This window comes from Periplaneta americana, chromosome 11 (assembly GCF_040183065.1).
Source record: "Periplaneta americana isolate PAMFEO1 chromosome 11, P.americana_PAMFEO1_priV1, whole genome shotgun sequence".
Taxonomy (NCBI): Eukaryota; Metazoa; Arthropoda; class Insecta; order Blattodea; family Blattidae; genus Periplaneta; species Periplaneta americana.
In genome coordinates this window covers 6,653,036-6,677,116 of record NC_091127.1, presented here as the reverse complement: position 1 = coordinate 6,677,116, position 24,081 = coordinate 6,653,036, and the positions used below count along the sequence as shown (strand labels likewise).

The window sequence follows — 24,081 nt, the reverse complement described above, 5'->3', positions numbered from 1 at the left end:
CTATATCCAAGTTCTACTGTATTTAAGTGACCTAAGTTCTGATCTGTCAGTGAAGTTACAGCGAGCTCAGAATATGTGCGTCAGATACGTGTGCAACATCCGACGATATGATCACATATCACCGTCCTTCGCAAGTCTTTCGTGGCTCCGACTTAAAGAACGCAGAACTTTACACTCTTTGTCTTTACTCTTTCGAATTCTGCACACTGCAACACCAAATTACCTTTCGTCTCGTTTCTCTTATCTATACTCTAACCACGACGTAAATACCAGATCACTTCTCTGTGGCACGTTAAGTATACCTCTTCATAGAACATCTTGTTATTCACCAGCTTTTACAGTATCCACCTCGCGTCAATGGAATTCCTTGTCACAAAGTATTAGGGGCTGCAAGACAATAAACACCTTTAAGAACAGCTTAAAAGATAACCTTATTAGCATTTCACTCCAATCATACTGATTTAAACTGTCACTGACTACACTGTTACTTCTTTCTTTTAGACATCATCCTGATTTTGCTGTATTTTCAAAATTGTCTCATAATAATCTCTTTCTATTATGTAATATTATTTGAAATATATTAACATTCTATGTATTTTAGCTTAATTCTGCTACACAGTTTATTTCAGTGTTTAATTAATAGTTCATAGTATTTTGTTGTTTAATTCGTAAATAACTCTTGTATACATGTAACTCTCATCTAAATCAAATTGTTGAATTCTTTGTATGTTCATGCATATGTATATACTCTTTTTGCTGGTTGAGTGGAAGAGAAGGCCTTACGGCCTTAACTCTGCCAGCTAAAATAAATCATTATTATTATTATTATTATTATTATTATTATTATTATTATTATTATTATTATTATTATTATTATTATATATGATCGTCTCAAGTCCTATAAAGCCCACAATTTGAATTCTTACCGTTTGTTTGAACATGCATAATTTTCAACGGCTGCAGCACGTGCAGTCCAACGATGTGGCAGAGTTTCAATTCGGAAATGTCTACGAAACAACCTTTGTAGTTTGACTATAATTATGTGTGTGTATTCCGCCTTTGCTTATCATACAATTAAATGAATGAATTAATTAGTCATATTTTCTCATTAACGTTTTCGGTACGAAAATTGTACCATCTTCAGATGTATGTATATGATGCTAATTGTTAACCAAGCCTATGGGTACATGTATCGTAGACTTAAATGATCAGTGTTTTTGTGCGTACTGTGCTATGTCGGTGAAGTGTTGCCATGATTACATAAATGATTGCCTTAACTCTTATATACTATTTGCTGGTACAACACTTTATCAAAATTAAATTAGAATGTTTCCGTCAATATTTAAAACACTATTTAAAAACACTGTTTAAAAAACTGTTTAAAACTGTTTAAAAAGCACATAGTTTTTACATCACTTTAAATATATGAAGTATGTGATCACTTATTGTGTGGTGTTTGCCGGTGTGAAGTTAAATGAGGCAGTTGTGGTGATCTTGTTATTTAGCGTTGAGCTGGACGCAGTATCGTAACATGGCTATGTTTGCTGAAAGTGATGTTGAGACACTTCTATAATAGTTGATGGCATTACTGTGATTTGTATCCATAGATGTAATATTATAACATTTATGTAATCATGGCAACACTTCACCGACATAGCACAGTTCGCACAAAAACACTGATCATTTAAGTCCACGATACATGTACCCATAGGCTTGGTTAACAATTAGCATCATATACATACATCTGAAGATGGTACAATTTTCGTACCGAAAACGTTAATGAGAAAATATGACTAATTAATTCATTCATTTAATTGTATGATAAGCAAAGGCGGAATACACACACATAATTATAGTCAAATTGTGATAGGTTATCGGTATATCTTCAACATGAAACCTTTTTAGTATTGTTATTGAATTTGTTTTCGCAAATTGCAGAATGTAACCTATTTATATTATGGAGTTGTTATTTTTCAACAGTGTCTCCCAGGCTCATGGCAACAGAAATATGAAATAGGGTTAACATCGGCAACTCTTTGAGATACTGAAGCTACAATACACTCACTATATTCTTCCACGAATGATTCACCTACCTAGTCATTTGAGATTTATTATACTCGCCGCACTAATCAATATTGTTGATATAAGACATGGCACCGGTAGCCTTATATCAATTGCAGGTTGCTTTACTTTCCGCATTTTACATCTTCACTTGTGAGATACAATATGCTGACTGCGGGCACTGCGGCTGCAGTATTTGTTCTCTTGCGCGTTGAATGGGGGGGGAAGCACGTAACACACGTGATCAGGAGTCAAGGCTGATGCAACCACAAGGGAAAGTCCTCCATGACGCAACCGAATTTCGTAAGCAATCTGCAGTAGGTTCTCGAATATAGACTACACCGTAAAAAAAGAGTCCGTTCGAAAGCAGAGAAGGGCGAAAATGCAACAAAAAGTAGAAGATTTAAAAAAAAAAAAATTACCAATAGATTATAGAAGACCGAAAAGTTCTAAATAAAAGCTAGGCAGTATTAATTCGTGTTGAAGTCAAACGAGTTTATATTGTATCCTGCATTGTCTATGATATCTGAGAAAATAGTAATATGCGTTACAAGAGCGGTATGTTGAAGTTTTCATGTTCGAGGAAAACATTGAAAAAGCGAAACGTAGTTGAGCTTTTTTAATTTCCGAGAATTGAAAGAAAACATACCGCTCGTGTATCGTACATTATTTTGTGCGAAGATCGTTTATTACTGTACATACCTGAAAGAGGAATTTCTAATTAGTTGCAATGAAATCTCCATCTTAGTTTTTGTTGAATGACGGCAAATTTGCAAAACAAAAATATCTATCTTCAACATTGTTGCTTTAAAATGTTTTCTGTGTTTACTATACTCCAGCAAGCCGTGATATAGTCTGTCTTTCCCCCCCCCCCCCCAGTCTATGATGAGTCTGGAATCTTGTTGATTTTTTCACGGCTTCCTTAATGTTACTTGCATCACGAATGCAGTAACTTTAGTGGAGTTGTAGAGTTTACTTAATTTTGGCAAATATTTAAAAACAATAATTAACAGTGCAATTTAGGTGAAATTGCAGTGGTAAGTTTCCAATTTATAATTATTACTATATTGAACGTCTCTAAAAATAATATGTTAAAAGCCTAAAGCAGTAAAATCAATATGTCACTTAAGCGGTAAGAAGAGGGAAATTGTTATGTGTGTTAGGTTGGGAATACTGAATGTGGAATTTTAGACTTTCCGCGGATTGGTTTTGTGCGGAAACCAAGCAAATACGCACGATCTCGCACAAAAGATATTTCGTCACTTTCCGAGCACTAATGATGACGATAAAAACAACGAACATTATGATGTTGTTCATGATAAATCAACCCGTTAGTGCCTCATCTACGACGTCCAGTTGTTGACACTGAAGGCAGCAAAGGTGAATAGGCCTAAAATCTCGTAGCCCGTTCCAAGTATTGTTCACCGTAATTAAGGTTCTGCAATGCGTACGCATCCCCATTAGGTTCGGTTTGCGCCGAGTGAGTCAGTGGGGCGCTGCGGAGCTGATTAATCGATTCATTTGTTGAGGAATGCCCTCGCGATTGGTTCCCCCGCCTAATTAAGATCTCCGCGAGAGATAAGAGCAAACCTCGCGCAGTTGATTGGTTTCTTGACCAAACAACCCGGTGCTGACCTTGGACTTCGCCACATGTTGTAAATGAGTCGGGTTTCGAGAGCTGTGTTTCTTTTTTGCAGCGTGTACCACCCGTTTGCGATCTGGTGTACAGGAACCTGGCGCCGCAGAAATTTACAGCGTTCGTGATAATTAATGGCAGGTTAACATGGCCTCCTGCGGTGTGCCTAATACGTCATTCCTTTTCGAGTTTACACGAAAAAAGTTGCTTTTAGTTGGTCTACACTTGATGAAGAGACGTGAACTGCGATCGCACGGTTGACCTGCGACGCTGATTCTTATGTGAATTAATGAAAGCTGATATTTATTACCACAGTAAATTTGTGTTGGCCGGATGCACAGCCTAGCAACAGTCTACTTCGAAATTACTGGCTGCTTAGACTTCCAGCATGCAAGGGAAGGCTGCGAGCTGGAAACACGATATTTTAATGAGATCGGGGTCAAATTGTGAGACTTAGAGTGCATCCTAGCACACACAGGGTATGGATGGACTTGGGCGGTGAGTCATTTTTTGAAAAGAAAAAAGTATATACCGTATGTTTGTATGTATTTATTCACACTGCAATGGGTATATACCCAGTGGCAGTGATAACTACTCGTAATTACACTCAATAATGACAATAATAAACTTCTTATTTAAAATACAGTTAATAATAATACCAATAATTAATACAAATAATTAATACTAATAATAATAATAATAATAATAATAATAATAATAATAATAATAATAATAATAATAATAGGGAATATCCTAAATTAAATGAAGCACGATCACTTAAAATAACATTTAAAATAAATCTAATTTGTATCTTAAATCTAATTTCGAACTAAAACCCACGAGTATGATATATTCATATCTGCACAAGTACCTTTCAACATTACACTCATTTCGCTGTCCACTCACTCACTGCACTGGAACTACGACATATTTCACTGATTTTATCCTGATTTCACTAACACTTCAAAAACATTTCACTGTTCAAATACTTTGCACTGCCACTATAAACTATAAAGCTTCCCTGACAGGAACACGTTTCACTGACACAACACACTTCACTGACACAGCACACTTCACTGATACAACATAATTCTTCACTGATACAACACTTCAATAACAAAATATCATTTACATCCTTTACATACTGTGTATAATTACCGTCTATTAGTAAGGTCCTTAAGCCTATTTTTAAATACGTTTTTGGTTGTTGATAAAGCCTTTAGTACTCGTAAGTCTGCAGGTAAAGCATTCCAGTCCCTGATAGTACGATTGAGAAAAGAACACTTTCCAGTGTCCGTCCTCTGTCTTCTTTCCCTCAATTTATATGAGTGGTCGTTCCCTGAAGAGTAATTTGGCGGCTGCGACCAATTTTTTATATCTCTCCAGGCAGGCTCACCTCTATGTTTTGAACAGTGCGCATAATCGAATTTGCGTTCTCCTGTCCTTGAGTGTGTCCCATTTTAATGGTGAATGTATATGTATGTATGTGTTTATGTATATGTATATGTATATATATAGGGAAAATAAATTTGATGAAGTCAATAACGCCAAAAACTGAAGATAAAAAAGCTGCTATACAAATATCAGTAAGTGTACGAATACCAAGGCCTCCTAATTTAATTGAGAGAGAAGCCTGTACCCATGTGTCGTTGTCAAAAAAGTATTTAAAATAGATTGTAAAGACTGCTTTAATAAATCATCTGCCTGCTGGAGAAAAGTAGGAAAAAGGAATAAGGGTGTAGTTCTTAAAAAATAAGAGAATTTAGGGATTAATAGGCAATTTTTGACAATGAAATAAGAGACTTGGGGGCGAAAATGTTCAAGACGACCAAACAGAGTTTTCAGGAGCTCCAATTTTTGAGTAGCTATTTCATCAACAGAATCTAAAAACATGGGGGGACCCAGGGCGGACAGATTTGGCTTTGTGACAGTTTTAATGCCAGGAACAATATTCTGGAAAGAAGATAAAACATTTGGGTTAATAGCAGATCAAAAAAAAAAAAAATTCTCATTTATTAGGATTAATCTCAAGACCAAGTTCGGACCCAAGATGAATGATTTTCTGTAGATCACAAAGAACATCATGGGAATCTCCAGCTAAAGTCCCATCATCCAAATAAAAGAGATTTAATTCACTAGTTCATTTTTGGATGAGGGAGTGGACATTTCATTTTCCCCTCAAAATTATGCCTATAGGCTAATCATTTCTCAACGAGGAAGTAATCTGTATGCAATGAACACCGTTCACGGTGTGTTCTATTGTGTGCTTCATTCCTGAATGTTCAGCTAGCTGATGTGAAAGTGGTCAGCCCTGTTATTTCTTTGTTGCAGAGCACCTGCTCAGAAAACCGCTCACAGTGATCGATCAGTTCCACTCTCATCTTGAGCCGATGAAGTTCCTACGTCAAGATACGTTCCACGATCAGGTGAGTGCCTGCATCCTGTCATCTGTTTATGTCAGCGACAGGTTTGCATCTTTTTGCATTACTGGTTTCCTTTGGTTCTGGCTAAGTAGTAGTGCCACCGGTTACAGGTCCGGGTTTGATTCCCAGCGGGCAAATGGATATGAATCTTCATGGTAGTTAGTTGTACACCCCTTGCTTTGTGTTGCCTTATGGCATAAGATTTAAACATTGACCCTTACCCATTCTGATCATATGGCCAGTGACTCCAATTGTTTAGTAATTGTTAAAATCCCGACAAAAAGTGAGGAAAGAACGGGTTAGAAGGATTCATTCTTTGAAGAATTATGGTGATAATGATAGTTGTGGCGATTGTGGTGATGGTGTGTGCTGCTGATGATAATAGTAGCAGTGCAGCTCATATGTGCTTATTTTGATGATAACGCTGTTTATGATAATGAAGGTATTTTGGTAATGTTGCTGTTGGTTGTGTGGAGGTGGTGCAGTTGATGCTGATGGTATTGATTCTGCTCGTGATAATTGTGTTGCCATTGCTTCTGATAATAGTAGTCTACTGGTGGTAGATATGATAGTGGTGTGCTGATGGTGTTGTGCTTCTACTGATAGTCGTGCTGTTGATAATGATGGTGTTGGTGATGGTAGTGGGAATACTGCTGGTCTTACAGATGTGCTGGAAGTACTACTGCCGATAGTTGTGGTGCTGACATTGTTGTTGATAGTGCTGACATTGCTAATGATACTGCTGAACATTTATGCTGATAGTAGTGGTGGTTTTAATGCTGCTGATAATAATAGTTGTGCTACAACTCCTGATAGCTCATGATAAATAGCATTGTTGCTGCTTCTATTGGTACTGATTTTCCTGCTGATGGTGATGATGGTGCTATTATCGCTTCTGATAGCGGTAGTGGTGGTGGTGATATTGCTGCTGGTCTTCTGATGTTGGTGCTGGAGGCATTGTTGCCGATAGTATTGATGGTGCTGACATTACTGCTGATACTGCTGATAATTATGATTGTGCTACTACTGCTAGTCTTCTGACGAAGGTGCTTGAGGTATACTACTGCCGATAGTGGTGCTGCTGATATTGCTGATAGTGGTGGTGGTTTTGATACTGCTGATAATGATACTTGTTCTGCTACTTCTGAAAGCTGGTGTAAATAAAGTTGTAGCTGCTTCTGTTTGTTGGTTACTTATAGTAGTCTACAACTTATGACGGTAGTACGGAGTAGTTGTGCTGTTACTACTGCTGATGATGGTAATGATGGTGGTGGTGCTACTCTTACTGCTATTGCTGGTTTTCTGATGGTGCTGGAAGCACTATTGCCGACGGTAGTAGTGGTGCTGCTGATACTGCTACTGATAGTTGTGGTGGTTTTGATATTGCTGACAATTATGATGGTGCTGCTACTTCTGATAGCTGATAATGATAATGTTGTTGCTGCTTCTGTTGGTGGTAGAAGCACTGTTGATGGGATGGTGATAGTGCTGTTATTGCTTCTAATGTTGATCGTGATGGTGCTCTCGGTGTCGCTGGTGATTGTGTTCGTTGTGGTGATGTCTGATAAGTATGCCTTTTCGAAACTGCAATCATCTTCGTCATGAGACGAAGAGAAAAAAGAAACTCTACCGATTAAGCAGTTAAAACTCACTACCTATTAGAACGTTAAGTTCTTACCTTCTGGAATGAAAATGAACGTGGGTCCGTCTTTCGAGACATGGTGTTCTTTACGCTTGCAGCAATTGGATGCAGTCCAAATAAAACCCCTTGAAGCGAGAAGCGACATAGATTAAGTGAAACTGGACCAGCAACATGATGCTTGAATTGGATGTGTTTGTTTGCAGATCACGTTCAGCTACTCTCGGTACAGTAAGGACGAGATGAACGTCGTCAAGATCGACGGCTTCAGCAAGAGGATCGATCCCACGAGGTGAGCACCATGCCATGAATAGCCTAGTTTACGTTTCACATTTACTTCAGACAATCGTTTCTCAAACTATGGTCCGCGGATCAAATGTGGTCCTCGAGATCTGCCTTTGTGGTCCTTCAAAAAAGACAGCAGAAAAAATAAAATTCAAACGAATTGCGTATCACACTATAGCTGAAAATCTCAGAGTTTGGAAATGACACATGGCAATCGCCTTTCACTTTTTCTCCCAGTACTGACATTTTATGAAATTTATTACTCTACTCATCTACCGGATTGTACTCTCAACAATGAAAGATGAATTTAAAGCACTATGAACGTGGTGTTTCTCGCCATCTTTTCCCTGCACATCCCGTGCCTGTAACTCAGTCAGGGACCACCCGAATTCATAACAGAGGTCCAAAGTACCGAATTTTTTCATGTATTTATGACTTTCTTAATAGTTTTGCCGACACCCAGTCTGCACATTGAAATGTACACGTACTGTACGTCGTACACCAATAATAGAATATGCCAAATTGCATATTTACTTGTTGAAAATCGGGCATGTTTCTGCTTTAATTCTTTTTATTTCTGTTTTTCCAGATGATGATATAAGAAATTTTATACTCCGCCAATTTTTAAATCCGGGCGAATCAGATACAGAAATTCATGATGATGATGATGTTGGTGGTGATGAAAGATATGTTGTATATAAAAACTGTGTATAACTTATTTTAATGTGTTGTTGCAGGTTTCTGTCCATCCATTGCTTCCTCTTCTCGTACTTCAGCAACTGTCCGAGATGAGGGTCGGTGCAGCCTAGCTGGGTTTGTGCTGGACTGCATTCTGACTCGAGAGGACTCGAAGTCACCACAAGCGGCACTGTCAGGTGGCAGCACAGGGTGTGACGTTTCGTATTAACATCGTAAATCAAATTCCAGGAATGTGAACCGATGACCAGCGCGTTTGTAGGTCTCCATTCCGAATAAAAATCACGTTTTTTACATTTGCGTCAGGATATTTCTGAAAAAGTTTTTAGAAAGTTTTATAGCCTTCTTTGACACTTGCAACAAGACGAAACCTGCCCTATAAAATTATCGTAATGCGGGTAAAAAATGTGAGATTTTAAAAAAGTTTAATAGTCTTTTATCTCAGCGGTCATGGAATAAAACTACTACAATGCTAAAACAATTTTATACTCCTATTTTATCACGGTCACATTCTTTAAAGTGTTCCCTCTAATAATGGATTTTAATGTTGAATTTTTATCTCAGAAGTTTTATTTTCTTCTGTTTAATTCGTTTATAAGGCTGGATATAATTTATTTACTTCCTTAACAGCTCTCTAGACATTTTTATGTTCTTACCAGTCTAGATTTACGTTTCATCGTTTTGATACACTTTTTTTAAGGAAAGATTGTCATATGTTTCATGACGTAACAATAAGGAAACCAATCTACAAATATGCATGACACAAAACTTTTATATTTTAGTGTAATGAAATGAGGCAATACTATGTGATGTCCTATAATGGAAAATATTCTCTCTTAGCTGTAATTTAACGAAAAACCGATCATTTCCACGCCTGCGTAATCTACAAGCCTCTGTTTAGGATGGATTTTCGAACAAATGAAGGGAAGCAGTTCTGAAATTGTCGCTAGATGTCACTCATATTTAAAATGGTCTTAAACAGAAACATCCCGCGACATAGCTGCGTGGGTTGGACTATTGTGACGTCACAGTCTAGTATATACTGTCACGAAACTTGAGTTTGTGAGGGTACTAGGAACAATAGACTGTGCCGGTACTGTTTCACATTGTATGTGATGAGGCGATAGTAGCGATCCTAGTGGTTAGCAACTATCTGTGGATGCATATTTACTACGTATTGAGCTTCGTAACTGTATATACTAGACTGTGGTGACGTAATGAAGGTTGGTTCGAGTGTTCAGGGGTAAGAAATTTCTTCATGAAATTTCGGACAGTGTATGAAACCTGTGCCCATGCAACGAATAGCGCTCATTTTCCATATGTCAGCTGTAATGGCTGGAGGGATTATCGTGTTAAACGAACGTTACCTCCGTATCGGTTGCATGATCGTTCACCTCTGTGTCGGCATGTGGACGTGAGGTCAGCAGTCACTTGGTCGGTCTTGGCCCTCCATGGGCTGTAGCGCCATGGATTTACTTTACTTTTAGTTTGCATGTAGTCCACCACAAGGCCACTCTTATCCGGAATTAGCAGGTATAGAGGAGTCTATATTGAAGGGGTGGTTGGACTGATCCATTACATGGGGTGTACTACGTTAAAATGGCAATATTTGTGTAGAAAAACGATTAAAATATTATACAAAATAATGGGTGTTAATGGACAAAATATGTAAAGAAAATATCAAAGGAAATAAAGCTTATTTTACATTAATAATGGGGATTTATGGCCAAAATTAAATGAAAATTCCTAAAAAAATGACCAAATAAAAACAAGAAATGCTCTTATGATTGAAACAGGCAAAAAATGAAAAAAAAAATGCCTTCACAAATATTTCTTGACTGCCTCCGTGGTCTGTTGGTCAGCATGCTGGCTTCCAGATCAGGAGGTCCTGGGTTCGATTCCCGGGTTCGGCTCTCGGTGAATTTTTGTTGAAGAAGAAAAATTCTCTGGGTGTCTAGAGTCTGGAAATTTATGTGAGTGTGATTGTGAGTGTGCCGGGTTAATATTAATTAATCAATCATCAAAAATATAAAAAATACATCAGGACTGTCGCTGGGCAGTAACCTGAACACATGTTTCAGCGTCACATTGTTGGCAAGTAACTCCATCTGTTAGCACAACCATAAAGCATCTAATAGATGCTACAGATTATAATATCAATTTTTGTTTTCCACCTGTGCTTATCTTAATATTTTGGATTTATATTAACGTTTTCGACACTCGGTGTGTGTCATCTTCAGATATTGGGTTCTATGTCATTGTGTGTTGTGAAGACCTAGCCTCTTATTATGTTGTGGGTTGTTCACTTGTGTATGACCTTTCATGATTTCTTAATTTAGCTAAAATTACATACAATAACAGCATCCACGATTCAGAGTAGTCAACTTGAACAACATCAAAAACTCCAACATACAATACCATGGAAAATCAGTGAAAGTGCGTCAGTAAGACAGTTTTACCAAGAATAGTAAAAACAACCCAATTTTAACGATATAACAGGCTAACACAGCCAACCATAAATGTGATAAAAGTGATATAGTGTATACAGTGTTTTTATAGTGTATATATTTTACTTGTTTATATTTATATGTCATAATGTTTTTAACATATTGTTCTATTGTCCTATATGGGTTTTCAAAAGATAGAATTTAACAGAATCATAACAAGCAACCACACACTGCTTATAGTAATTTTAGCTAAATTAAGGGAACCAGGTAGTGATTAGGGGTCAAAAATCCGATTTTTTATTTTGTGTTTTGAAATAAATTACAAAACTGGTCTTTAAAACAATATAAATATTGTGGAGGGCATTTCTGCAGATAAGCCTTTTAAATGACGTCTTTAAATTTGGCGGTGCATGTAATTCATACATTCTTTTTTATATACAGTTTTCCATAAGTTGAAATTTTCAAACTTAAGTGCATTTTTCTCTGAAATTACTGAATCAATTTACATGAAATTTTTACAGTGTTTTCTGCAGCCTGTGTTCTACATTGTAGACCTACGGTTTTAAGAATGTCACACTCACATAACACGAGAAAAAAATGTATATGCATTGAAAAAATTGTAAAAAATTTTAAACAAAATTCAATATTTTTTTCTGTTTCACTAGGGGTGAAATATTTAACTAAATTTTGCTTTGGAATTTACAATACACAATACTGGCTAACTTAAAAAAAATACAAAGTATATGAGTGAAGATAATATCAAGTAATGTGCACCTGAAGAATGAGGTACACCTAGCAAAGTTGGAAAACAGGTTGTCAGTTAGGGCCTTTCTTTTGCACTTGGATACGAAACAAATTAGTTGTCTTTTATACCACTGAATTCAGAATGATTGATTGCATAAGCCTGGAAATTTTTATTCCTTTCTGAGCACTAGAAGCCTAGAAATATTCAACTAAACTTTTGTACTGAATTTTTTTAATCGCACGGTATCACTACCCAGTTCCCTTAAGAAATCATGAAAGGTCATACACAAGTGAACAACCCACAACATAATATGAGGCTAGGTCTTCACAACACACAATGACATAGAACCCAATATCTGAAGATGACACACACCGAGTGTCGAAAACGTTAATATAAATCCAAAATATTAAGATAAGCACAGGTGGAAAACAAACATTGATATTATAATACAGTGAGCTTATCGGCATTCTCCAAAATGAAACTAGATGCTACAGAGTTACCAACAACGAAAAAAAAAGTCTTAAAACGCTCAGTTCATCACATAACATATAAATACTAAAGCAGCTATATTTCTGGCTTACTAGAAAAAAAGATGCAATTTCATCAAAATCCTAGCCCTATAATGAGCCAAGAAGGAACTACGCGGTACGTCACTTTTCATCACTGAAAACGCTGTGCACAAGTCTTGTATATTACGCAGGTAGTGCCCAGCATAGGTGGCTGATAGGGGATTGAGAGGGTATGACTGAGGGTATCAGCCATCCACAAGAACGATATTACTTGTTGTCTACTAGTCTTGTGACAAGAGAGATAAAACTCGCCTTACTAACTAGATTGCTAAAAGTACAACAGATCAAGTCAGGGCATCTTTCAATTCCATTGTGTTGTCAGCAATAAACTGTCGTTATTCACTGACTTTGTTTGGTGGTAAGTACAAAGATATTTGTCATGTGAATTAATTGTTTTTAAATATCGAAGTTTATATCGATATTTACGCTCGAGAACTATTCAGTAAAGTCTGATAATGGTATTTATAGAAGAGCTTCATTAATCTTCATTGTTTTTGCTCAAAAATATTTCAGTTCCTTCTATTGTACTTGTCTCAGTGCCTTTTCTTCAAGCACCTAGTGGAAGCCATTCTTATTCCGGTGCTTGAAAACTGTTTTCGTCTTTGTCATTACTCCTGATGATTGAAAATATCTCCCTCAAGACTTTTCGTATACGTTTATGAATATACATGGTGATCCGTTTAGGAAGACATAAAATAAAAACGTGATAAAATGAGAGCTGTTGCTATTTATTGTTAAATAATTTGTAATGCATTCTAGAAGAATGGGAGTTTTGTCCAAATTAGATCTCAACGTGCCACCATTGCGAATACGACACAGTTCATATATGGAAGCTAATTCTTGTCATATGTGGTCTAACAACTCAGGGGTAACTTTCTCAAAAACTGAGAAAATTTTTACTCTGAGATCATACACATAATTCTTCACGAAACCCCAGAGAAAGAAATCGGGTGGTGTTAAGTCTGGGGAATTTGGAGGCCACATAATTGGCCCTCTTCGACCACACCAGTTGTTACCAAATGTGTCATCCAGATAATCACGGACGTCTGTTGCCCAATGAGATGATGCACCATCCTGTTGGAACACGATACTCATGTTGTTTTTCTGTTGCACTTGTGGTTCGCAAAAGTTTTTCAACATATCCAGATAAGGTTGTGATCGAACTGTTTCCTCTGCGAAGATAAACGGTCCATACAGATTGTAACGCATAAAACATTAATTTAGGACTAGTCCCTTCCAGTTCATATGAAATTTGTAACTCGAAGCTCTCCGAACATCATATTCTCGTTAAAACCGCCGTTGAACAGACATTACACTTTCAAATTTAACAAACCGCAAGACACATTTCGCTCGTTGTTATGCAGTAAACGGCATTTTGTTTATTCTGTCGTTGCTAAGTAACTTCTTTTGTTTCTTATGCGGTAACAATGATGGTACAAAACTCCCGTGCTTCAGTATCACATTGGAAATGAAATGAATTCTACAGCACCCCCATTATAAATTTTATAGTTAATTTATTTTATGCCTTCCCAAACGGTTCAGACTGTAAATCACAGAGAATAAAATTTAGACTGTAAAGAGACTGACATATACTTCTGGCATTTAGTCAAATGAAAGATACTAAGAAAGCCAAGCAAAACACTGTTACTAATCTATTCCAAGATCTGAGCTGTAAGAAGTCTGGTGAGAACATCTGGTTTTTTTGGGCAAGAAATTAAAGATACCAAAGTAGCATACTGTTCCTTAAAATCATGGCATCTTCCAGCGCTCCAGATACGAAACAAAATACGTTTTAATTAATTGATTTATTACCACCTGTCGCAAGTAAAAATTTTGTCATTACAGAGTAATAGTTTGGATGAAGTTAACCCTTAAATCAAATACCTTACTATAATAATACCGGACAGCTGTATACTAGTAGCATTGACGTGAGTGCGAAATATCGCGGACCTGACGTCTAGCGGAGCGGCGTGGAATTACGTCCACAAATACAAATATTGACATAGCGGGATTCGGGCTATTGTCTAAAACGTGAGTTGGTATTGTGGAATAATATATGAAACACTTAAGAAATGTTGAATAATATTTAATGTAAAATAATTATCTTATATCAAAGCTGCATATTATGAGAAATATTGCATACTTCATATTAATTTCCGTAATTAATTGTTACATATTTTTTCTTTGGTTTAGTGAGACAAAATCAATTCTGATATTAGGAATGAATTTACAATAATGCTTTATATAGGCATTGCTGACAACTGCAAAGTTAAAATTGATAGTAATCTGATGCTTGTAATAATTAGTAAAGGCATGTGGACAACAATAAAACTTAATTTGATAAAATCTTACAATTTCAGATACATTTTAACTTCTATTCGTTTATTAGGTCTAAATAAAAAAGCTAATTTGTATTTTTCTATCAACAGAAAGACGAAAGAATTAGGCCTACTAAAGAATGTTGTTGACTCACGTTTTATGATCCCTCGGAAATCGAAAGTACGAATTGGAACAATTTGTAATGCTGCAATTGTCACAATTATAAACAGCACATATACACCCTGACATTTTAACACTAGTACTAATTCATAAAACTATTAACTAGCCCAGCAACAATATACATTGCAGTTGATTACAGCTTGTTTCGCGAGTATCTCCACACCGGCCGCCTAGGTCGCAGCACCAGCGTCGTTCGCGCACAGAACTGCTAGCTGTTCGGTATTGTTATATTTGCTTAAGTTGGCAAAACTTCATTTCTCACACTATTTTATTAAACCTAGTCGGACCGTAAAGAAAACAACTATCGCAATGTCCATATTTTATATGTTGTACAATATTATAGTATTGTGAAATTTTAATTTTCCTACCATTTTTTTTCTACTGTTCTATTAAAATTATAGCATATAGCCTATTAACCTATTGTATCCTATAGGATACTTTGCGAATTTAAGGGTTAACAGTGAATTTGTGGTTGTTCACTGTCTCGTTCATTCTTTATTGAATAGTTCTTGTTCCAAGTTAATTTTTTTTTCCACGATGCCAAATATCTAGCGTCTGTTGTAGCTACAGGTGAAAATGTTGTGATCTCAGACAGATGTTTATAACAGTTTTTAATATCGAAATTAAAGTTATTACATTGAAGTTTTATCCATTGTAAAAGGTGAGAGCATTTCAGTGTATAATTTAAAATAACTTGCATTCATGATACGTGCAATACTTTAAGGAAATGCTCTGTATCTGACTAGGTTTACAAACCTTTATGAAATAAATTATGATGTTATTTTATAATAATTGAAAAATGAATATTATTACTATACCATGCTCAAAGCAGTAAAGAAATAGAAGTTTTTATACTATTAAATGTATTAATATATATACATATATGTATATGTGAAATATATTTGTAAATATTATATTACTTTATTCTATATTTTCTTAACCGTGTATATAAATGTATATTATTGTATGCACACAGGGATAAGTACTAGATGTAAATACATATTTTTCAGATAATTTGATACTTTGAATCACAAGTAATGTTGGATGTACTGTGGATTTTTCGACCGAAAAACTCGAGTAGATAGAAAGATTTTTCTTCTTTTTTTGGCGGTAGAAAGCGTTGAGCTCGCGGTCGAATGTTTCGTTAGACTCCCGATAAATAAACTCTAATACCTGACTGAAATTGCCTTCCTCTGCTCGATTTTCGGTCGAAGAATTCCTGTTTTGAAGAAAATTGAGTTGTCAATTCATGGAGTTAATATTTTGGACGAAAGCTATTAAAATAAAAGTATTATTTCGCTCATTGCGAAAATGTAGAAGCAAATATTACTGTTGCTCTCACTGTCGATCGTGTGACTTCAAACTAACATTAACTCTGATATACTAAATTACAGTATGTCTTTTCTCTTATCTGTACTAGCGTGTTGCTGTAATTCTACATTGTTGCTATATTGATAGAACCAATCAACTAAGTTTCAAATGGAATATATGCATTTAACTCTTTTTAAAATGGAATTTTAGGCATGTAGATATCATATTTTTGGAGTAATTTTCAGAAGGCATATGTTTTCGTGTGGGTGTCGTGTTATTATATTTATTCAGTTTATGTAATGTGGATTTTACATCACTAATAAAAATGTGGTAAACACATTCATCACGCAACTAGTTAGACAATAATACTTCTATTTAAGAAACTAGTTAGGTAATGATCATCAAATAACGTTTGTCATCTGCTTTCAGTAGGAATCCTGTGAATCTCCTCTTTTGAAAAGATACTAAATTTCTCAGCCTGACAACCTTCACCTTTTCGTTTGGAACATCAGACTTTGTTGATTCAGTTTCATTTTTATTAAAACAGTTGCATTCCACTTCAATTATCAATATATATTAAACAATATCTGATACGTGACTATCCATAATCTCATACAAGCAGTAGCTATAACATAACCTAAATAATATAAACAAGATAAATGATAGAAAAGGTTCAATTAAGGATGATGAAATAAACATGAATCATTTTAAAAGATACAATTATTGAAACTACAATGTTGCCAAACAAAGAAACAAATGCTAGGGAAGTGATAAAACCAAACAAATGCTAGGAGAGGTGATAAAAACAAATGCTATGGGGGTGATAAAAATTGTAGGATAAGGGGTGGAGCCATGATTGGTTGAAACACGTCGTTCCGTACCGTTTTATTGGTCAAAAGTACTATGACGTAGTAAAAGTGTAATAGTCAACAGTAATTTCACTAAAGGCTTTGATTTATCTAGAGAAAATCAAAACTCGAGTGAGGTTTAATTGAATATTACACGACTAGAAGAAAGTGTATAAAGATTAGAAGAAATAAAGTACTCTAATACAATAAAATATTAATTAACTTACTAAAATTCTATTTCACTAATGTTAGCTTCACCAAAACGTTTGAACGGAGCTGCCATTTTCAGTTGACTATCAATGCGAGAAACAAATGACGATCGCAAAGCATGTTTTATAGTACCATAAAGAATTTGCAATTTGAAATGTTGGCAGACAAAGAAACAAATGCTAGGCAGGTGATAAAAATAGAAGAAAGTATATAAAGTTCAGAAGAAATAAAGTACTCTAATACAATAAAATAGGTGTTAATTGACTTAATAAAATTAGAAAATTAGAAGAAATAAAGTACTCTAATACAATAAAATATTAATTAACTTACTAAAATTCTATTTCACTAATGTTAGCTTCACCAAAACGTTTGAACGGAGCTGCCATTTTCAGTTGACTATCAATGCGAGAAACAAATGACGATCGCAAAGCATGTTTTATAGTACCATAAAGAATTTGCAATTTGAAATGTTGGCAGACAAAGAAACAAATGCTAGGCAGGTGATAAAAATAGAAGAAAGTATATAAAGTTCAGAAGAAATAAAGTACTCTAATACAATAAAATAGGTGTTAATTGACTTAATAAAATTCTATTTCACTAATGTTAGCTTCACGAAAACGTTTGAACGGATCTGCCATTTTCAGTTGACTACCAATGCGGGAAACTAATGACGACCACAAAGCATGTTTCATAGTACCGTAAAGAATTTGCAGTTTTAAATGTTGGCAAAGAAACAAATGCTAGGGAAGTGATAAAAACAAATGCTAGGGAAGTGATAAAATTGTAGCGATAAACAGCCATGATTGGTTGAAACACGTCCTTTCGTACCGTTTTATTGGTCAAAAGTAGTATGACGTAGTAAAAGTGTAATAGTCACTATAAAATCACACCCCTAGCAATCATCCTGTGCACAGGGATGTGATAAATTTCTCATATTTAAGAATCCCTCATTTCACTTTGATGTTGGCCAAAAGAATATCCAGAGTATAGCTGCACTTTATCTTATATTTCAATTTTTAGTCATTGCATTATTATTGTGTTCCAGACACGCTTAGGCCTAACTAGTTGTCTATCACACGCCCAAAGAAGAATCATCGTTCATAATTAATAGGGAGCGGATTTTTATGTGCTAAAAATTTAAATATATTTATTTTTTATGTGCTAAAAAATACGAAAATATCTGTTAAAAATAAAAAATATATATTTTTAAATATGACAAAAATACCTTGCTTAGCTAGAAAAAAAATGTTGCTAGGTACTCACCAACCACACTTGAGTATCAGTTGCTAGTAGTTGTTCGAGAATTGCAGTGAACAACAAAGATCATTTCCAAATTCTCCATCACAAATGCATGCCGATTATCTCTGAACAACGACTTATACTGTCAAAACGATCTTTCCACATCAAAGGACGTCAGACGTGCATATTTAAAGAGAGGAATGTCACAAACACAAACACCGTCAATTTCACCTACAGGCACACCCTCCAATACTTGAGCAACTGTACACATTTTTTTATATCCACTGTTTTGCCGTGAATGCACTCGTGAAGCAGCGGCAATGTGCTTGTTTCCAGACAAATGTTGGGTTGCCTGAGAGCTCTGATTTGCACTTACTGATTTACCACATGTTTGCCAAAATAACACTTTTCCGTCGGTAGTAAAAATGTTTTTAAATTCATCTACATATTGCTGTAGACGCGATCTTAAACTCGAAATCATCTTCAGCAACAATAAACATTCCTAATTTTATGTGTTGCAAGATCTCTCCTCCTTGTCCATGTTAATTTATTCTCTAATAATAACACTGATATGCTGCCTAGCAGTTCTCAGAACTTGAGGCGATACTATTACGAAAATGGATCACGGATACACCACACAGCCCATAGAAACACGAAGCAACCAAGAATTCTTAAAAAGAGAACGTATTTCTGAGTGGTATAATTGATTTAGTTTTAAAATATTTAAAAGTTCTTGTAAAAAAATTATTTAAGTAAAAAAACTCCAAGATTTATGTGTTTATAATAGATTTCCTGAAAATATGTATTTACGTAAATTTTTTGTGAAAATATGTGTTTTTATGTGAAATAAAATTCAGGTTTTAAACTTGAAACTTGACATTCGGAATTTTTAACTTTGTTAATTGTGTTTTATCACACGCAAGAAAAATATTTAATTACATAGGAATCCGTTCCTTAATAATTAATACCGAGATTATAAACCGCCCTTATGTTTTGACTGTGAAACATGAATTTACAGCAGATGATGTCAGCACTGGTGTGGGTATTTGAATACGGTTCCACATTACAGTTCCCTCTATTTTTTTTTCAGTACCTATTACAATTATTATTATTAAACACACTATGCAAAATTATTTGTGTGAGATCGTGCGTATTTGCTTGGTTTCCGCACAAAACCAACCCGCGGTAAGTCTAAAATTCCACATTCAGTATTCCCAACCGAACACACATAACAATTTCCCTCTTCTTACCGCTTAAGTGACATATTGAGTTAACTGCTTTAGGCTTTTAACATATTATTTTTAGAGACGTTCAGTATAGTAATAATTATAAATTGGAAACTTACCACTGCAATTTCACCTAAATTGCACTGTTAATTATTGTTTTTAAATATTTGCAAAAATTAACTAAACTCTACAACTCCACTGAAGTTACTGCATTTCGTGATGCATGTAACATTAAGGAAGCCGTTTGTTTTAAGTTCGCATTTATAGACTGGGGGAAAAAAGACAGACGTATATCACGGCCTGCTGGAGTATAGTAAACACAGAAAACATTTTAAAGCAACAATGTTGAAGATAGATATTTTTGTTTTCCAAAATTGCCGTCATTGAACAGAAACCAAGATGGAGATTTCATTGCATCTAATTAGAAATTCCTCTTTCAGGTATGTAATAAACGATCTTCGCACAAAATAATGTACGATACACGAGCGGTATGTTTTCTTTCAATTTTCGGAAATTAAAAAAGCTCAACTACGTTTCGCTTTTTCAAACTTTTCCTCGAACATGAAAACTTCAACATACCGCTCTTGTAACGCATATTACTATTCTAAATCTCGTCATCAAAAACGTGCATGTTTCTCCTTTTTCATTAAACCACCTTTAACTTTGTCTATTTCTATTAACTTTGGTTAGGCTAGTTTTGAGTTGCATGTGTCGCTGAGACACGCATAACAGTCAGTTGATTAGTAATATCGTAAAAGCTGAGATGTATTTATATTCGACCGCCTATGTCCTGTGTTTATATTTGCTTCTGCATTTTGAATGCATAATGTCCAAAGCAAATACACAGTGGAGATGTGCAATACACACTACACGTTAATTGTTCTGTGAAAGTTAAGGGTTCTGTAATGTAAATGTACCAATGTGCCTGTTAAAGTTGTAACAAGAAAACCATAGTGCACTTACATGTCGTTACATTTGACACATTTGAAATTGAATAATGGAATTTTTAATTTCGGACACACAAATACGTTTATTTGTATATATGTTTAAATATTGTTTTGTAAATAAATACAAATGTATTGAACTTTGTGTAACTTACTTCACACTTACCTCTTACACCAAGAATGCTGAAATGAGAAAGGGAAGTATTTTTTTTTTTAATTTGGGTGCAAGGATTTGTACCATTTGGCTCCACTGTTAAGGGGAGAGGATGGTATTTTTTTAAACTTTTTTTCCTATTTGGCGTAAATTATTAATTTTTTGTGTGTAGAGAGCTCATAGCTGTGGCAACTCAACCAAATAAAAATGTTTTGAAAAAAAAAATTATTTGGCGGCCCAAATTTGAAAAAAATATACCCAATGCAGGATTGTACTAGAACCGATATATCTAAACCGTTTTTAAAGATAGATTCAAAGAGTTTTTGCAATGTATTTGCAAAAGTATATTCTACAAACTGTCTGTAACAGAATTTTGATATTAGTCCTTACGTTTGTAAAATAAACAATTAAAATTTAATAACAATTTTCTGATTTCCTTTCTTGCAAACAAACAGACGTATTTTTAAAATGATGCGATGGGCGATGCGGAATGCCCCACGCTGCTGGACATCGAGATCAGCAGCGAGCAGGACGACCCCAGGCAGCGCCCCAACTTCGGCGTCAAGTGCAAGATCTTCGAACTGGACGCTTGCCAAGGCATCGGAAAGTGTCTCCTATCAGCTGGTGACGTGGATTCGACATATTACGATACACCCTGTATATTATATAATGACTGATCTATTTAAAAGGAGGTTGATACTGAGAAACAAAGATTAATATGAACAAATGAAATTAATTAACAAAATTCTGTTACAGAGAAAAGTTTCCTAATAGTCTAAAGAATGTGTGTTCTAAATTTCATGTATGTATCTTTAATATTTCAGAAATTATATCCATTTTGTCTGGCAATGTAGCAAAACCGATAAAAGTGATTTAAAAATCCATAGCGCAGGAAGTTTAAAAATGACATCTCAACATCCGATAAGGGCACAAATACCCACAAAATGTTATGCAATGCATTCCACACATATCAAAGGGTATTTTAAAGAAAAAAAATTTGAAAATTTAATTTACCGGAAACAACAATAAAAGTGGGCGAGTGATTTGAAAATCCATAACGCAGGAAGTTTAAAAATGGCGATCCACACATATCACAGAGTATTTTAAAGAATTTTTTTTTTTTTTGAAAATTTAGTCATTTTTCATCAAAAATACCATCCTCTCCCCTTAATCGAAAAGAGATTTTGAAGAACTGTGGAATTTCATTACGAAATCAGTGGCGGTTCCTTATTTGTTTATGCGAAATGCGTTGAGCTCAAATTTTTCTGTTTTTTTCTTTTTAGCTACTTTGTGATCTGAAGATCTAAAGCTATGGTTCCGCTATGTCGATCATCGCCGACCTGGTTGCTTGACAACGTTCAGCGTGGGCTACAGCAATCTGCGCAGGCGTTCATCGCTCTGAATTGACTTGGCTTCAAATTGACAGCGATAATCGCCGTTCATTTAGAAAACAAACGAATGACGACATTTAGAAAACAAATGAATGACGATATCACAAATATGGCTACAAAACATCGTGTATTTCGTAATTTCTCACAAATAGTGATGAAACTTTAAGCAACCATCCTGCTCTGTACGATATGAGTTCAAAAAATACAGAGATATCCATAAAAAGGAAATGCTGTGGAAGGAAGTTGGTGAAATTGTAGGCAAGATTGGTAAAGAATACTGATTTTGGACATAAGTTAATTCTATGTATGTTCCAATATTGGGCGGCCAATTTCGGACTCCCACTTAATCCAAGTAAGACTCAAGCTATAATTATTGGACATAAGCGTTTAGTTAACTCCCTTAATAACAGTAATCTTTCAGTTGTTACCCTTAACAACGCGCTAATCCCTTATTCATCTGTCGTAAAAAATCTTGCCTTCTTTTTTGATAATAATCTAAGTTGGAATTTTCAAGTTAAAGAAACGATAAAAAAAAAATCTGTTCCTCCATTCACTGTTTGAGTCGCTTGAGAAACTTCTTGCCCCAGCAACTAAAACTTACTCTAGTACAAACCCTAGTAATGCCTCACTTCGATTATTGTGACGTTTTGTTAAGTGACCTAAGTTCTGAACTGTCAGTCAAGTTACAGCGAGCTGAGAATATGTGCGTCAGATACGTGTGCAAACTTCCGACGATATGATCACATATCACCGTCCTTCGCAAGTCTTTCGTGGCTCCGACTTAAAGAACGCAGAACTTTACACTCTTTGTCTTTACTCTTTCGAATTCTGCACACCTCAACACCAAATTACCTTTCGTCTCGTTTCTCTTATCTATACTCTAACCACGACGTAAATACCAGATCACTTCTCTGTGGCACGTTAAGTAAACCTCTTCATAGAACATCTTGTTATTCCTCATCTTTTACAGTATCCACCTCGCGTCAATGGAATTCCTTGTCACAAAGTATTAGGGGCTGCAAGACAATAAACATCTTTAAGAACAGCTTAAAAGATAACCTTATTAGCATTTCACTCCAATCATACTAATTTAAACTATCACTGACTACATTGTTACTCCTTCCTTTAGACATCATCCTGATTGTGCTGTATTTTCAAAATTGTCTCATAATAATCTCTTTCTATTATCTAATATTATTTGAAATATATTAACATTCTATGTATTTTAGCTTAGGCCTAATTCTGCTACACAGTTTATTTCAGTGTTTAATTAATAGTTCATAGTATTTTGTTGTTTAATTCGTAAATAACTCTTGTACTTATACATGTAACTCTCACCTAATTCAAATTGTAGAATTCTTTGTAAGTTCATACATATGTATATACTCTTTTTGCTGGTTGAGTGGAAGAGAAGGCCTTATGGCAATAACTCTGCCAGCTAAAATAAATCATTATTATTACGAGGCTCATCCAGAAAGTAAGTTTCCCTATTTAAAAAAAAAGGACACACACTTTCAGGAAAACATTTATTGGCAACAGGTTCAGCAATGTTTCAGCTATTTTTCAACATAGCCACCATCAGAATTGAGACACTTGTCGTATCGTGGGATCAACTTTTGTATCCCTCTGTCGTAGAACTCTGCCACCTGTGAATGGAACCAGCGTGTGACAGACGTCTTCAGCTCTTCGTCGGTGCCAAAACGCTCACCGGAGGACAGGAATTTCTTGAGGTGCAAGAAAACGTGAAAATCGCTGGGA

The 24,081-nt window shown here is 35.3% G+C and overlaps 1 protein-coding gene across 1 annotated transcript in view; it reads left to right on the top strand.

Annotated features, from left to right (window-relative positions):
• The window catches only part of fng (Fringe glycosyltransferase), a 408,217-nt gene extending 391,530 nt beyond the window's left edge, over window positions 1–16,687 (top strand). Inside the window, exons 9-11 of the mRNA XM_069838872.1 lie at window positions 6,029–6,123; window positions 7,966–8,051; window positions 8,782–16,687. Coding sequence (XP_069694973.1) covers window positions 6,029–6,123; window positions 7,966–8,051; window positions 8,782–8,836 — 236 coding nt within the window. The 3' untranslated portion in view covers window positions 8,837–16,687. The remainder of the gene's footprint in view (window positions 1–6,028; window positions 6,124–7,965; window positions 8,052–8,781) is intronic.
• The last annotated feature ends 7,394 nt before the right edge of the window (window positions 16,688–24,081 follow it).